Here is a 16,513-nt window from a genome sequence, read left to right on the forward strand (position 1 = left end):
GGAGTTCTCAGAACACATTCTAAAACGCTGTTATGTAGCATTTTGATCACTTTGCTAATTGCCCTCAGAGTATACGTAATCAAATCCTTCATGGTACAGAGGTTATAAAAGAGAAGAATACTTTAGCAGCTCTAGAGACTCGAAAAGCACTGCTCTGCTTGCAGAGAAATCGGAATCTTTTATTAAAACAGTCACACAACAATTACAAAATATATAAGCATTTTCCAAACTCCCCTAAAACTATCAAACCACAGTAAAGAATATTCCACATGTTAATTATCTGAAGCGAACCAGATACATGGTTGATTCCACTAAGTCTAGGCTTTAATCAAAGTAGCAACTGGCGGTACTTGGTTTTTGGAAAGGGCCAAGGTCTTGTTTCAATATTCCAGGTATGAAGAGAAACATTGTTCAGGCCTCTGCAGCCAAGCCAGAGCCAGTTTGTTTTTCAGGTGGGAGAGAGAAAACATAGGGGACTCTCAATCTGGCTTCACTGACTCATGCTGATAACACAAGAAGATCCTAACAAACAAATAATCAAAAGTGTTTAGCTCAATTCCTTATACAAACAAGCAAACAACATTTGTTGGTTTTTTTAATATCGGAGTCTATGCCTTTGCCTGATATTCCTGTCAGTGGAATCCACTGTAATGAACTTTCAGGGCGTTGCAGCAAGACTGACTGGGAAGACCTGACACCGTGGATCCCATTAAGGCCAGTTATGTGGGTCCCTGTAAAAACTCGGTGTCCTGCTCATGTTGAGCAGAGAATCCAGCCAGTTAAGAGAGATGTTACTTTTGAAAAATTGCATTGTCCCTGCTCCAAAGTTGGGCCATATTGAAACTTTTTCTTTTCAAATAACAAACACAATCTTTCTTGTAGTGAACTATTCTGAGAATCTAGGGGAAAGCAGGACTAATGAGATGGGGCAGGAAAATACTGCCTTGTCAAAACACTTACTTCAATGACATCAATATCAGCATTACTAAAGTCGATGTTCATCAGTCTGGGGAGAGGAATGCCTCCTCCTAACACACCTGCAGAGAAGAACAGAAATCAGACTTAGCTTTCCAGGCTAACAGAAATTGGAGTCATTGTTTAATTTCCCTATCTGTTCTCAGCTCACTCAGTTGCAATTACCCTTACTATGTTTTTTTTTAATTAACTCTCCATTCATTCAGATGACTGCAAGCAGAGTTCTGTTGTGAGTCATGTCACCAAGACTTCATTGCTTTTGCAAAATATACTACACTTCTTTTTCTAGCACACTACAAAATAGCAGTCATCCAAATAGATGCCCAAAGTCAATTCTGCAATGTTTTATTATTGTGTTTATTCCTTCACTGACAAAATTCAGTCATCTGCCATGGGTCTCACCATCTTTAGCACAAATTAGCTCCAGGAGGTTCTACTGTGTGCAGCTAACATAGATTGAAAATATAAAAACCATTATATTGTGTACAGTCTGGTGCAAATGAGCATCTGAATGAAAAATAAAGCCATCCTTACTGTTCACTGCTGGCAGGAAGGCAACGTCAAAAATCTTGCCAACCAGCAACTCCCAAAGTGAGACCTGCATCAGGGACAGAAGTGATTTAATGGAGATGGTTAGTCATTAAACGATGGAGCAGGATTCAGATTTCAGTTACATGGCGTCAATGTGTCTCTTCTAGATTTAACTACAACAGAGTCTGGCCCAATGCCTACTCCAGAGTCAACGTCCTGTAGCTCAGTCCCTTATTTGTGCTGCAGATTCAGAATCAGAATGCTGCACCTGTCCATGGCTTCTGGAGCCATTGTTTAGTCCGAAATTAATGCCATTCCTTAGATCAATTGGCAGGTAGCGCTAAGTGATTCTTTGCAATTAACCTTCTCTGGAAGCCAAACAAACTTTATCTTCCGTTAAGTTAAGAAATGAAAATCCTGTGATTGCTCCTGAATTTTCCTTCTGTCCTCTCCATTAGAGCGTGATGTGTCTCCCCCAGGGCTGGGGAAGCTAATGAGATGTTTTTAGCACAACTTATGGAGCTCAAAACACCCCTCTTCTCTAAAGAATGAAAGAGAGATGGAAAACGAGGTGAAGACCTTAAGCCTACAGAGCAAACACTGTGAATACAGAACACTTTAATTGTGGAATTAATGTAAGCACTTTTAGTGACCAAAAGTCTTCAGAAATAGCAGTGAATGAATTGAATAAAGGTAATTACTGCCCCACTCACCACTGTCCCAATATATCCCAATGTTAATCACACATTTATCTTAGCCATGTCTTACAAATGGTAATTTACAGTATTTGCGTGAAGATTGCCCTTGGATCATCCCATGAAATAACTCCATCTCCAGAGGCAATAGGATAGAGGGTATAAAACTGACACAGATCTGACATTCTAATCAATCCTTGTATTGCCAGAGCCAATCTTGGTTGGCACTTGGCTTCCTTCAGTGGATTGCACCCAGGGCTGAAGCAACCTATGCGCTTACATCAAATCTGCCAACGGAGGAGGAAGCCAAGGAGAGATGAGTCCTGCAGAGAAAGGAAAAGAGTCAAGTGAATTTAATTTTACCAGCAACTTCCAAACGTGCACAGCTCTAAGAAGGTGCTGTGTGAATTAACACACAGGATCCTCTTTCCTCCCCCTCCCACCCAGTGTCATTCCTGAACAATGAACTAAGGCTAAGACATGATAAAAAGACTTCGTACTTGTCAAGGCTGACATTGATCTTCAGTTTGTTGTTTTCAACAGAAAACTGGGCCAACAAAGCAGCATCCTGCAATTAGAAAACAAAAGCCAGTCAGTCTCAGAAGCTGGCTTTTTCCTGCCTTCATGCAGGGTGGTTGAAAGCAGCCACTCATCTCAAGCGTAGAGCAAAGATGTGCGTGCCCTCAATTTGTGCATCCCATTGCAGAGGAATGAGAGCAGCGGATTTGACCCTGAAGCAACAGTCCATTGACAGAACTCGTGTGACTGCAGAGGGAGTTTCAGTATTTGTGCTGTGGCGAGTTTTCAATACGTACAATATTTAGAACACAGAGGGACTGTTGGGTACCATTGGGCTGGGAAACCAACACTTCCGTGGTAGCAGTGAGTTGTATCAAGCCTTGATTTTTTTTCAAGGTCACCCTGGGAGTTTCAGGGACTGTAACTTTCAGCACCAGAGGCTGTGGCTCGGGGAACTTCTGGTAAACCTGTGGAAATTCAAGAGCATAGGTGTGGAGTTACAGTGAGTAGGATTGTAACACGTAGGCCAGGCTGTATTATGAAATCAGAGTCTGCAGGAATTCCATGCAATGCAGCTAGATTAATTTAAATATATACAGTTAACTGTGAATAAGGTGGCCAGATTCGTTATTGCTTTACTCCAGGTGTAACTCCATTGATTTAAATGGATTCAACCCAGAGTAATGCTGAGATGAATCAGGCATAGTGAATGCATCAACCATTGAAGTCCATGGCTGAACTTAGGGCATCATCTCCTGACCTGCAGATCAGGGCCTGTGACTATCGTGTTAAGACAGATGGGGCAGTTCCATTGAATCCACCTGTCTTAACACCTGTCTTAACAACCCACCAGAACAGTGCAAAGAGGCCATCTCATGAGTCCAGCTCTAGCCCACTGTGTTTACACTTTAGAGTCTGATTTAAAGGCCACTGAAGTCAATGGGATTCCTGCCATTAACTCCAGTGGCCTTTGGATCAGGCCCTTAATAAGCCTGGAAAAGGAAGTGGATCCCTCTATCCCCTCCCCCCATCCCCCCCAAGTGCATTTATGGCCCCCATCACCGGAGTATTTGTTGTAAAATATAACAATAGAGCTCACTCACCGCGGGAACCAGGGCTCCAAGGGTCGATGTTGTTAGTGGAGGGAGCTCAGGAAACTGTGACAAATAAAAAAGAAATAATGCAGTGAACCGTATCCACCCCGCGACCAGTGTCTACCCCTGGCCTTGCTGCATTAACACCACGTCTGGAGCATTAACCAGACTCCCTGCATTTCCCATGTCTCTGCCTGAGTAAGCAGCGTTCCTGGCGATCGATAATTTGCTGCTAAAAGCTTACAACTTGGGTCTGATTTTATATACCCACTGTCCTCCCACATTAGGCTATCATCTCTTCTTAACTCAACAGCTAAAAAAGGTTAGTGGGCTCCCTACGCGGCTGGTTTGATACTCACCATTCCATCAGAGATGTCTATGTTCAGAGCCCCTTGCTTCTGCAGGAGAGATATTACAGAGCCAAGGAAGTTTACAGAGAGTCCAAGCTGGGAGGTGGCGGTGTCTGCCATTGGTGGCATTGGTGGCATGGGGACAGCTTCTGGTTTGCCCAGTGGGTAGTCAATGAGGCCTCCTGCTATGCGGCCAACTACAGTCTGAAAGCCCAGGAGAAAGAGTTACAAACCTTCAGAAATGTTGCACATGGTATTTTTGTTTGATGCTAACTTTAGGTTCATTTGGTTAGGAACTGACATGAAATAATTTCACATTTAACGAACTCTGGAGCAGAATATATTAGGCAGCTGTTCTGTCCTCTCTCCAGAATTTTATTAATTAAAAACAGGAGAGTGTTAACAGCTGGTGTGATATAGGGCCATGAAAGTCAATGGGAATCCTGAGCCATGAAAGTCAATGGGAATTTTCTCCAATGGCTTCAATAGGAAGAGGATCAGAGCACAGAGAGCACCACCTAAAACCGTTGTCAACGGGAGCCTTTCACACAGTGAACAGCTTCCAGTGAATTCACTGCTCAGGGGCTGGTGGGGTCCCCTAGGAAATGCCCCCCAAACTGCAGGAGGATCAGTCACTGCAACAACCTGAAACATCACAGCCCTCGGGTGCAAATGACAAGAACAGGACTTACATTTAAATCTACTTCCAGAAACTGGCCAGTTACTAGCGGAAGGCTTGATACAGTGTACTGGATGCTTCCCAGTACACCCAGGGGCACCAGGGCTGCATTGAAATAGAAAGAAAGCAAGTGATCATCATTTGGGTTTGGATGCGCCTCCTACCTCCTTGCACCACTATCTCCCACAAACATCCCTGAACTCCCAGGTGTTCTGAGCAGCCAACTCAAACACTGTGCGGAGAGTCCCCGAATAGTTCTTGGTACCAGGCAGTACTGTGGATGGAGGCTGGGCTCCTGGCAACCAGTGTTTTCCATTGCTGGAAGTGGAGAAGGACTCCAGCCAGAACAGCCCTGAACACACACCCAGCACTGGAAGAGTCTGGAGCCAGACCCAGAGAAATCCACATCTCAAAAGTGAACAAAAACTGGGACCTTCTGGAAAGAGGACATCCAGATACAATTCCTGATATTATCTTAGAGTAAGTCCTGCCCCCACTTTGGTGAGCGCAGAGGTTCTCTGGCTCGTGGAGAAAGGCTAGGGAAAGGGAGGGATTTGGGGAGCAGAAAGGGGGTGTATCCAGGAGGCACTTCACCATGTGAGGTGGCATTCAGCTATGGGCCTGCCCCCTATATATAGCGTGCAGGATCAGAGCAACGGAGGTCCTTGAAGGTCTCATGTCAAGGTGCAGAGCAGGGTATGGATTTAATGAGCACCTTTTGCCCTGAGGATTCATTTTCTCCTCGGGTCTGTGTATTGTCTGAATTGCCCCGAGGGAAACACGGGGAATGGACTCAGCGCTTGGGGAAAGAGAAGCAATGATACCACCAGAAACTTACAGTTTACAAGGCCCAGCTCATCATTGACGAGGCCGAGGACAACATCGACCACTGGGCACAGCTGTAAGAGTCAACACTTCGGTGAGGCATTCCCAGGAACCGGGCTCACGCTCAAAGTCGGACTGGCAAACGCAACTAACAGCATAGGAACGCATCACGGACGAATCAAAACCCTTTAGTGCAGTGCCTGCGGCCAGACCCTTAGCTGGTGTAAATCTGCGTGAATGAGCTCGCCTGATTTGCATCAGCTGAGGATCTGGCCCCTAGAGCTTGCTTCCCCGTACAAGGAAAGCCACCGTTCATGTTAATTACAGATGGGCCAAAGCTGGAACCTCGAATCCCAAGCCCTGGAGTTCTCAGAAGAAGGGGACAGGGATTCACACCCCCAGACATTAAACTAGCCAGGAAGATTATTAAGAGTTATGAACAGCTCGAGTAAAACTGACTCAGGTATTCTGGCCCAGAATTTCAAAGGGAGGCACAATTGATCCACCCGCCGGATGTGAGCGTGGCCCATCCTGCATCGCCAGACATCCCAAACCAGCACTGCAAGCGCAGACAGGCAGCTAGACATCCCCTTAACAGACTTCTGGGACTTCGTAGGCACCAGGCATGGTGGGCTTAATCCTGCTTCACTGAAGTCAATGGAACAACTGTCACTGACTTGGGCAGGACTGGGGCTGCGGTGCGTGTTTTCACAGGCTCACTCATTGCTTCCTCAGAAACTTTGCCCCTTGGTGTTTCAGGCTCACTCTAAGCTCAGAGTTTTCCAAAGAAGGGATATTTTCAACAGACCTTGTAGATTCTCTGATACATCATTAGTGTAGAACTGGAGCTGGACCCAAACCAAAACTCTGGCCCCAAAGACCCTGAACTTTAAAGGAAGGGTGGTTTTTGAATATAAGCCTAGATCAGGATTGAAACTTTAATAATGGCTTCTGCCTTTATAACGGGCTGAACCAAAACCCTGGATCTAACCTCTAGGGCATATGAAATCTGAATCTGGGTCTGGATCTGAACCCCTTTCTACTGGGGATTTAGTCCCTTCTCCCTTCCTTGTGAATATTAGGGAATCAGAAGGAGAATCAAGGAGCAAATCGAGCTGTTTGGGAAAGGGATACTCTTTGCTTTTCTCACAGATTGTCTAACAGAGGATAATTTTTTGAGAAAGATTAAAATATTTGCTTGTTTAAAGCATTCAAAAGGCATTTTGGAGCATGGCTGTAGTTATGTGAAGCACTCACATACTCTCTTTTTGGACTTACCAATTCGGGAAGCAATCTGTTAAGGACCCGTGCCAATAAATTATCCACAATTGGGAGCAGGCTGAGAAAAATAAAATGAGAGGATGAAAAATGTTGCTGAGGAATAAAAATATCTTGTTGAACAACAGAACTATGGATTAATAGTACCCACTGAGTACCGGTGTGGACCTCTGGAAGTAACAGCCCTGCCAATAAGACAGCAGCATAAAGCAGTTAAGTGCTTCGTGGAAGTTTTGATTTTGAATGCTGTGATGAACCAAATTCTCATCCCATGGAAGCGAATGAGAGGTTTGCCACTGAGCTGTATGGGCTATGGTTTAACCTTTTTAAAGTATTCACGTCTTTAAAAGAAATCACCTTGTCCCAGGAGGGGACTGTGCTGTGTATGTGAAATGTTGTGAATCTCAGAACACACACACTGGTAAAAGAATCCAAGAACAGAATAGGAAATATAGACGTATTTCCTTATGGAATAACTGGAGCATCACACACACCACCCTGCGGTAACTCTGGTAAGTGCCGACTTTTCAGTAACGACCACTGTACTGTAAATGCATATTGAGTAACCCCCAAATAATATTGGTTTTGATTACCACAATGGCCACTATCACACATGCAAATTAGGCACAAAAATGTAAACACATTTTAATACATGCAGCTGCATTTGCAGTTCAGAAGATATGGCCCTGAAGGTCATCAGTGCATGTTCATAATAGCATCAGCACTATGGTCAGTTTAAAATCCTTTTCACACCTACCCTCTAAGGAGTCTGATTTTAATACCATTGAGAAGGGTATCGCAGCTCTCAACCACCAGCTTGGGGTAGCCTGTGCCGTCCATGGTCAGTCTGGCTTTTGAGGTGATGTTCACTTCCACGGCAATGTCAAGCAAACCTAGGAGGCTGTACAGGGCGACGAGAGCAGTGTCAGGACAAAGGGTCTCCTCCAAGTGGAGAAGGATGGACTCTGTCCCCCACCAGTGGCTGCCTCCTGAGACAGGGTTTGGTTGTGTCCAGCTGCACAGAAGCCTCCATCCTTTCACCCTCGCACAGGGACGGACGCTGAAACCTGTTAATGCTTGGATACGATGGGAAAGACAGGGGCTCGCTAACTAAAATGGGGAGTGAGGGTAGCACCATGGGCCCACCTCCTCCCCAGGATAGCTGGCCAGGGTAGCGGGGAGTGCACCCCCACAGTCCTTAACATTGTGATGAAGTTGCCATGGCAGAGTATGCTGCTCCCATACTCTGAGGCCAAACTCTGGCTGAGTCTGAGGGTTCCTCCTGCCTGCTGCATCAACGCCCATCCCACGTCCCTCTGCTTCTACTTCACTTCACAGGAGTTAGAGTCTGCGCCCCTTGTGTCATTCAGTGACTTGTGTTTGACTGCCCTCAAAGCTGACGCTTCCATCAGGAATGATTCCCCCACCCCCGAGTCGGGGCTAGAGAATGCCCAGCGTGGGTGATGATTTTACCAGCTGTCCAGAGTGAATGAGACACTTCCAAAAGAGTATCCTACTCACCTCTTACCATTGATTGCTACTCTAGTATATAAGTCCAGGCGGACTCCAATCCCTGGTAGGAGCCTCACAGATACTTTGGGGAGTGTTAGTTCCACAATTCTCAACCTGCGGGATGCAAAGAGTGATCGTGAGCAAGTGAACTGACTGGGGGGGGCTGAGTCTCAAGAAACTACTTAGAAATGTAGCATACAAATGGTGTCTTCTGACATCCTTTAAAGATCATTTGATCTAAGGCATAACTGTTTCCAAACTGTTTAAAGATACATTGCTCTAGGTTACGTTAGCACTTTCTCTAAAACAAGGACCTCAAGTGGTTAAACAAGGTTTTAAATGATGGCCTCGGTGCATAGCAAAATCATGTAATCAGAATAATTTAAAAATTTAAAAATGCCTCCACTGAAGGAATGTAAGTGACAATGGAGACAGAGCCTTAAGGAACCAAATTCTCTCAAAAACTGGCTCCCAATGTACACGTCTCTCAAATGACCATGGAAACCTTGCAAACCAGGTGATAATTGGATAGAAAAATTATACCCAGTAGTTCAATGTAGCTCTTGCATTTGTGCATGCCTATTTGCTTCCTGCCTTCGGCTGGTAGGGGTCACAGAAGTACTGAGATGCTCTTCAATATACAATATTGGACAGGTGATGTTACTGCTGTATTTTTGACCCTTCCAGAAGCAGTGGAAATCTTTTGGGATTTCCAGCCCAATTTCTAAGCCAGAGAGGTTTCAACTCTGAACCTCCGAGAGTTTACCTACTGCTCCTGAGCTGTATTACGTGACTGCCTGTGACAGTGCAGCGGGCTCATTGCCAGGTCCGTGCAGAGATCTTTTCAGTGCGTTCCTTACCCTGTGAGCCCCTGGACGGTGCTGAGCAAACCTCCTTCCCCGAGGATACCAAGTAGACCTTCATCACCCAGCAGACCTCCTTTTCCTAGCAATCCTCCAGCAGCACCATTGGGGAGACTCCCTCCAGGAACGTAACCGCCAGCCACAGGTAGGCCTCCGCCATAAGCATTGCCACCACCTCCAAGGAGACCTCCACCACCCCCTCCGCCAAGCAAGCCACCTGTAATCCCGCCAAGCAGCCCACCACCACCACCCCCTCCACCAAGCAAACCACCAGTAACCCCGCTAAGTAGCCCTCCTCCACCGCCACCTCCACCAAGCAAGCCCCCAAGTGGGCCGCCACCGCCACCACCACCAAGGAGACCTCCTAGCAGGCCTCCACCTGCATCTGGACCTCCACTGCCGAGTGGCACGTCTCTGACTGCGCCTTGGAGGGCGTTGCCTTGTATCAGCGAGCCTGTGACAGCTGGAAACATTGCACAAGGTAAGTATTCGACAAATGGGAATCTGGCTTCTTTTGTACCCTCTGGCTGCTTTATTTTATCAAGGGAGATGTCAGGCCACCTATATCCCCCTGAGCTCAAACCCTGGATGAAGCCAACTAATGAATTTTAGTTCTGACTTCTGAATATTCTCCGTAAGCATGGTTATAACCATTGCTTTGACAACACATTAGAATTCCTCATTGCTGTCATCATCATGTCAGCGAAGGGAAGTCTGGACCATGTCGGCACTACGGGGATGGGCAGCAGCAGAAAGACCTCTCTGAGAAAGACAGAGAAGGTGAATTGGCCTACGGCCTGGATAAGCAGAATATAATTTCTTGCACAGTAACAATAATCATGCACCTGGCACGCGTCCCAACTGCGTGGCCTCACTCTGTGCATCCCCGTGGCCTGCACCTGGTAGGGGCCAGCTTCAAAGCAGGTACAGGAAAAGGCTTAGCAGGTAGCTATTGCTGCCACTGGATAACTCTTGGGGCGCGGCGAGTGGCTGAGGCAGCCGGGTCTCGCATGGGCAGCCCTTGACTGCGCCGATGTCAGCAAGCCCGTCTGCGTATTGCTCTCCATGGCTGGGGTGGGTCAGCTGGGTACTATCCTCCCCATAGGAGCACGTGAGCCAGGATACATGTAACCAGGCTTTTGGACATATCTGCCTACTTCACTCATGTCTAATTTTCATAGGTATTGGCTGCCAAACAAGCCTGGTGGTTTTTCCCTTGCCAGACATTTTCCTGCTCTAACAGGCCTTACTGCTTTTTGTTTGCACAATAGCTTCAGCACCTCCGACGACTGCAATTTATTCCTATTTCCATCTGTACCCCAAAGGTGACGTTCCGTTGACTTACCATCACCTATCACGCCGTTACCAACCCTGAGGACAGCGTCTGACGCAGGCTGGCTGAGAGCTGGTGCAGGCTGGTTTAAAGCAGGTGTCAGCAGACCACAGAAGATGGCAATGCCCCAGCCCTTTAGCATCTTGCCGTCTGCGCCCTGGTGAGAACATGTCTGGTTAGCAATATGCCACATAGTAAAAGGGGAAGAAACAAAGCTGCACCATGAAGAGAACAAGAGTCCCAGGGAAATTCAGGACAGGAAAGTGGAGTAATAGATCATACACATGAGCTAGAAAAGAGAGGGAAAGGAGTAAGGGGCTGAATTCTGCTCCCCATGGGGCCTGATCTAAATCCCACTAAAGTCAATGGGAAGATTGCATTAACCATAATTGTCTGATGTTTTTTACCAAAATATGGCATACTTGCACCAGGATTACAAAAGAAATTTAAATATAAATAGCAAAAGTTCTTCACAGCGGTATTGTAGGGACCATGAGTACAGTGAAACAGTGATGAGCTGACAAAATCTTAACAATCGGTTCCCTATAAAAAGTTCTGATGTAAGGGATGTGCCCCAGTATGTATTTTTTGTACCCACAGGGTTACCATACGTCCGTATTTTCCCGGGAGGAATTTTTAAACTTTAAAAAATTTTAAAAATGTAAAAATTCCTCCCGGACGGTGATTTAAGAACCAAAAAGCCTGACCTGTCCGGGAAAATACGGGTGTGTGTTAACCCTGCCTAAAGTTCTTTGTTAAAAAGATGGGCCTGAGCTAGAAATGAGCTCCGTTTCCCATGTGTGGGGCCCCGTCACGCCCTGGGGGTGTGCTAGGGTGACCTGATGTCCCAATTTTATAGGGACAGTCCTGGTTTTGGGGTCTTTTTCTTATATTGGCTCCTATTACCGCCCACCCCTGTCCTGATTTTTCACACTTGCTGTCTGGTCACCCTCAGGTGTGCACATGTGTGGGTCCCAACTGCTGCATGACCCCCTCATTGAAGCAGGTGTGCAGGGTTACTGCCCTGGGAACTGCAGGGCACCGGGGACGTGGGGCCAGCTGCAGACAGGGGCGTGGGGCAGGGCTAGCTGGAGGCAGGGAGTGCGGGGCTGGCTGCAGACAGGGGGTGTGGCAGGGACTGGGGGGCTGGCTGGAGGCAGGGGCTGGCTGCAGGCAGGGCAGGGGGTGCAGGGGCTGGCTGCAGGCAGGGGGTGCGGGGCTGGCTGCGGGCAGGACAGGGGGTGGCTGGAGGCAGGGGGTGCGGGGCTGGCTGCGGGCAGGGCAGGGGGTGGCTGGAGGCAGGGGGTGTGGGGGTGGCTGCGGGCAGGGCAGGGGGTGCGGGGGTGGCTGCGGGCAGGGTGGGGGCTGGCTGCGGGCAGGGCAGGGGGTGGCTGGAGGCAGGGGGTGGCTGGAGGCAGGGGGTGTGGGGGTGGCTGCAGGCAGGGCAGGGGGTGCAGGGCTGGCTGCGGGCAGGGTGGGGGCTGGCTGCAGGCAGGGGCTGGCTGCGGGCAGGGGGTGCAGGGCTGGCTGCAGGCAGGGTGGGGGCTGGCTGCAGGCAGGGGCTGGCTGCGGGCAGGGCAGGGGGTGCGGGGCTGGCTGCGGGCAGGGTGGGGGGTGCTCACGGGCAGAGCGGCTCGGAGCAGCCCAGGCCCAGCAGAGCAGCTGGGGACCCACCGGGGAGCCCCAGGGCCATGGGAGCAGCCGCAGCTCCAGGGCTCGTGCCCAGGGCCAGGCAGCAGCCCACATGGCTCCCGCAGCGCCCCCAGCGGCCGGAGGAGGAATTACATCACTTCCCGGCCGGAGCCCATCAAAGCCTCAGTACCCCTTGCAGGGAAGCGAGTTAACAACCGGTTCTAAAACGGCTTCAAAATGTAACCGCCGGGTCATGCGAACTGGTGCGAACCGGCTCCAGCTCCCCACTGCAGTGACATCATTACAGCTGTGCTCTCCAAAGACTAAGAGCGCCCTATAGCGGCCTCATTCCTCTCTTTACCTGACTTTATCCTGAGTTTTAAAGGCGTTGTTATTCTTGCTTTGCTTAGCTCGTGATCAGCCAGCGGTTCGGTAGCTGTCCATAGCAGCCTTGTTCTCGCTGTGCTCCGCGTTTGAACATCTAGGACAGGAAGGTCTTATATAGCAGGGCTCTGCTGTGGCAAGGAAGAAAGCAGCCTAAATGGTAAACGGTGGGATAATGGCTTGAGTGTCAAAAAGATGTTTGTGGTTTTGATGGATTCCAATATAAATAACTGTTTGGAAATCTGGAAAAGCTATTAAGCAACAGGTATCAGATACAGCCCAGGTTAATCAGCCAGTGCGGGCACTCAGCATTCCAAGGGCTAAGGCACACGTCTCCAAGCGCACACCGGTCATTTGCTAATACGATGGGTTTCCGGCTCCCACAAGCCTGATTCTGCAAACTCTTGCTCATGTTACTAGCACACAAAAGGGCGACAGACGGGGTTGGATCCAACAGCCATTCCGAATTCAAACACAGCGTGATCTTTGCAGCACGGGACTCACCTAGCTCAGCTGAGATCTCACTGGAGGCCAGAACTTTCAGCTGAGACTGCGGGGAGTAAGGCACCTGCACCCATGTCTGCGTACATAGATACGTGGCCTGGTCCTCACAAATGCTCCTGTTGACCTGCGACAATCAGACCCTACTGAAAACCAGGCCACTGATTTAGGTGCCAAAATGTAGATTTTGGTGCCCAGCTTTAGAACCCACTTTTGTGACTGCACCACACAAAATTGCCCACTAGCCATCTCTATGTACATATGTGTGTGCATATCCCAGAGTCTGGGATGCAACTGTGGCCATTATTTATTTGTTTAGATTTATAAGCATCTCAGATGATCAGTGCCCAGTCCGTTCACTGGATGCTATTCCATCGTTTTAAACGTACAATACCATCTTCCACCGAACATCCCACTCTAATGACCACCGCTGAATTGCACATGCAAATTAGAGATGCAATTGCACATTCAATTCTGCAAAATTGGATCTCAATGGCTCAGAGATAATGTCAACGCCAGGATTAGATGAATGAGCTCTAAGCATGTGTCTACCCTGCAATTAAAATCCTGCAGCTGACCTGTGCCAGCTAACTCGAGCTAAGGGGCTGTTTAAGTGTGCTGTAGACATTTGGGCTTGGTTGGAGGGTCCCAGAACAGCTACACTGCAATTAAAGAACTCCTTAGTCCAAGCCCCACGAGCCTGAGTCAGCAGGCATGGGCCAGCCACGGGTGTCAAATTGCAGTGTAGACATTCCCTGAGTGCCCAAAGCAGGTTCAGCCCACCAGGGCACAGCTTCCTCTCAGGCCAATGTCACTGATCACTCACTGCCTGCTTTTCGTGTCTTGGTTATCTGTCATGCACAATTCATGTCAGAGAAACAAATGAAATCACTCACAAACAAGACACTAAGTCCCCTGATAACCTGCCCATGATGAGCCCAGCAGAACACCACGTGGTGCTGAAAGCCAGCTCTGAATCACAGAACAATGGCTTTTGGCGCCTGCACTGGGAACAGTCTCTGGGAAAGAGCTGAGGGAGGTTTATGTCCTTAAAGTTTCAGCCTGAAAAGTGTTTCCTGAAGATTATCAGCACAGTTTCTACAGCCTCCATCGTGTTACTGATAGAACTGATGCTTGCAACAGACACTGACAAGTCCCTACCCAGTGAGAAATTGAGATTTAACATCAGCTACAGGCTTAAATTGCCATCAGCTCATAACGATGCTTTTGTCCTAGTCGCCTGAACGGTTAATACCTTCGAGATAAAATCTTTTGTTAGATCCCAGCTTGAGTGGTCAAGTATGTTGCACAAGAAGGGAAACTATGTTTTCAAACCAAGTAAACAGGTCATCAAATCAGCTTATCCATATCAGACTCTTTGTATATATTTACCACCTTCATGGCCTCCCATTAAGTGCAGCTCTGGGAAATGCCAGTGGATGTTGTTACAAGAGCAAATATTTTAAGTAATGGGCCATCTTCCCATATCTCACCCACAGAAAAAGGAACTTCTCTTCACTGATACTCTCAGTTCTGCTTATAGGCCACCTCTGGAAATCGCTGGCAGATTTTCTACGTTTAAGGGCACGCGGTGCTCTGAACTTTTGTCAACAGCTGCCATCATTGCTTGTGCAAAGTAGGCAATTGTGCATGCAAATTGCCAACCAGTAATGGGCAAGCAGTGAGCAAATTACTGGCCAGAGTGGTTGTGAAATCTGAATCATAATTCAATTCAGAGTCGATCGTGCTTTTTTTGCTGGTGTTGCTTCCCCATAAACATTCGTGTGACTGGGTTTTGACCCTCCGTGTCACTGAAGCCCCATCAAGGTGGTGCAGGAGGGAAGGGATGAGCCACACAGGGAAGGTGCTACACCCTGTTGGCCCGCTGGAGTGCAATTCCACAGTGGACTCTAACCGATCCATGTGGAAGGGAAGTTTGGTTTGGGGTGGACAGAGGAGGAGGCCATGTTTGTGCAGATGCCTTGACTCCCTGCGGAAGGGATACAAGGGGGCCACTGGAGTCCAACACGTGGGCCAGAGCCCCGCCCATGCAGGGAGGATGTGGCGGCCCTGCTGCTTTCACAGATGCTTTATTCTGTCCCTCAAGGTGCATTTAGTGTCCTGCACAAAGGCCAATCGCTCAGGTTTGGGCTGGGAGGATGAATTGCTCTCTCAAAGATGCCGTAATCAGAGGGTAGGCCCCTGGGAGCTGGAGAGGGCAGGCTGGGATATTGAGCTCCAAGGGGGCTGGGGGATAGGCCGCGGCGGCGTTCAGATGCTCATTTCGGGAATGGTTTTTACTGCCAGTGGAAAAGTGCAACTGCCTCTGTTCCTGCCCAGGACAGACGGTCTCTCAGCTCTCCGGCTCGCAGACCAGAGATCTAGTGTCCTTCTGGAAACAGATTTCTGGTGAAAGCCAAGGAGTTTGCCAGCCACAGAGGGAGGAATTTCCAGCCAGATGATTTAGCAAATGGGCCACTTCCCTGTACAGGGTTTTCTCCAAAGCCCTACTGAGCGGCAGCCTGACTACCTCTCATTTCCCCCCGGCCCACCACTCCATAGGTCTCTGCGGCAACACAGACGTTAACAGTTCAGGGCCAGATCCTCTGCTGGTGTAAACTGGCATAAGCTTGAGAGACATCAATGGCACTATGCAACGTACATCAGCAGAGGCTCTGGCCCATGGGCACTACTTCTGTACATCTCCAATGATCCCCCAGGTGTTGAGCCGGTGCCTTACCTGGTGTAAATCTGAGTAGCTCCATTGAGTTCAGCGGCTCTGTGCCGATGTTACCGGCCTGTTCTCTCCCCAGCTGCTCCCCGTAATAGCTGGGAGACAAACGAGAAGTTGCCCGTGTTCAGTTTGCACAACACGCGTATTCAACTGGACCTGTGACATCCGGCTTGTGAAGAGGGCGTTTTGAATAGTACCTGGCTCAATGTACCAGGGGAAGGACGTCATCTAGGGCCATAGTAACCCCTCGTATAAGTGGAGCAACTCCACAAACCCAGCTGCTACCATTAGCTCTGAATATGCCCCCCCTCCCCCCTCCCGTATACATGGCCGTGTCCATAATAGACACGTACCAGATAAACGCAGCCAACAGAAGCTCAAGGAATGAAGCTTCTACTTCTACAGAGAGTGAAAGAGGAATAATTAATAAATGGCTTATGGCCTCGTTTTCAGAGGTGCGGAGCGTGTGCAGCTCCCACAGACGTCGATAAGACCCTTGAAAATCAGGCCATTGGGGGTTAACCTCCTCAGACATTTCTCGAAGCTCTGCCTAGATCTGCTGCTGGGGAGCATGCAGCATGAGCGTCCTGCTCAGGTATTAGGTACAG

At 48.6% G+C, this 16,513-nt stretch overlaps 1 protein-coding gene across 2 annotated transcripts; it reads right to left on the minus strand.

Moving 5' to 3' along the window:
* Nucleotides 1-222: 222 nt before the first annotated feature.
* LOC140896909 (BPI fold-containing family B member 4-like) lies at nt 223-10,726 on the minus strand. Of its 2 annotated transcripts, none has more exons than XM_073309007.1 (14): nt 10,667-10,726; nt 8,475-8,572; nt 7,704-7,847; nt 6,947-7,007; nt 5,682-5,742; nt 4,857-4,948; nt 4,174-4,368; nt 3,824-3,877; nt 3,017-3,187; nt 2,702-2,769; nt 2,482-2,524; nt 1,510-1,573; nt 961-1,037; nt 223-522 (listed from the first exon to the last, which is right to left on the minus strand). In XM_073309007.1, the coding sequence occupies exons 3-14, from the start codon at nt 7,784-7,786 to the stop codon at nt 499-501; spliced, it is 993 nt and encodes a 330-aa protein (XP_073165108.1). In that variant the 5' UTR covers nt 7,787-7,847; nt 8,475-8,572; nt 10,667-10,726; the 3' UTR covers nt 223-498. The 2 variants fall into 2 exon arrangements, with proteins under 2 accessions (XP_073165108.1, XP_073165107.1); XM_073309006.1 differs by having other exon boundaries at nt 8,468-8,572.
* Between the last annotated feature and the right edge of the window lie 5,787 nt (nt 10,727-16,513).

The sequence above is a fragment of the Lepidochelys kempii genome, chromosome 13 (genome assembly GCF_965140265.1).
Source record: "Lepidochelys kempii isolate rLepKem1 chromosome 13, rLepKem1.hap2, whole genome shotgun sequence".
In the NCBI taxonomy this organism is placed as follows: domain Eukaryota; kingdom Metazoa; phylum Chordata; order Testudines; family Cheloniidae; genus Lepidochelys; species Lepidochelys kempii.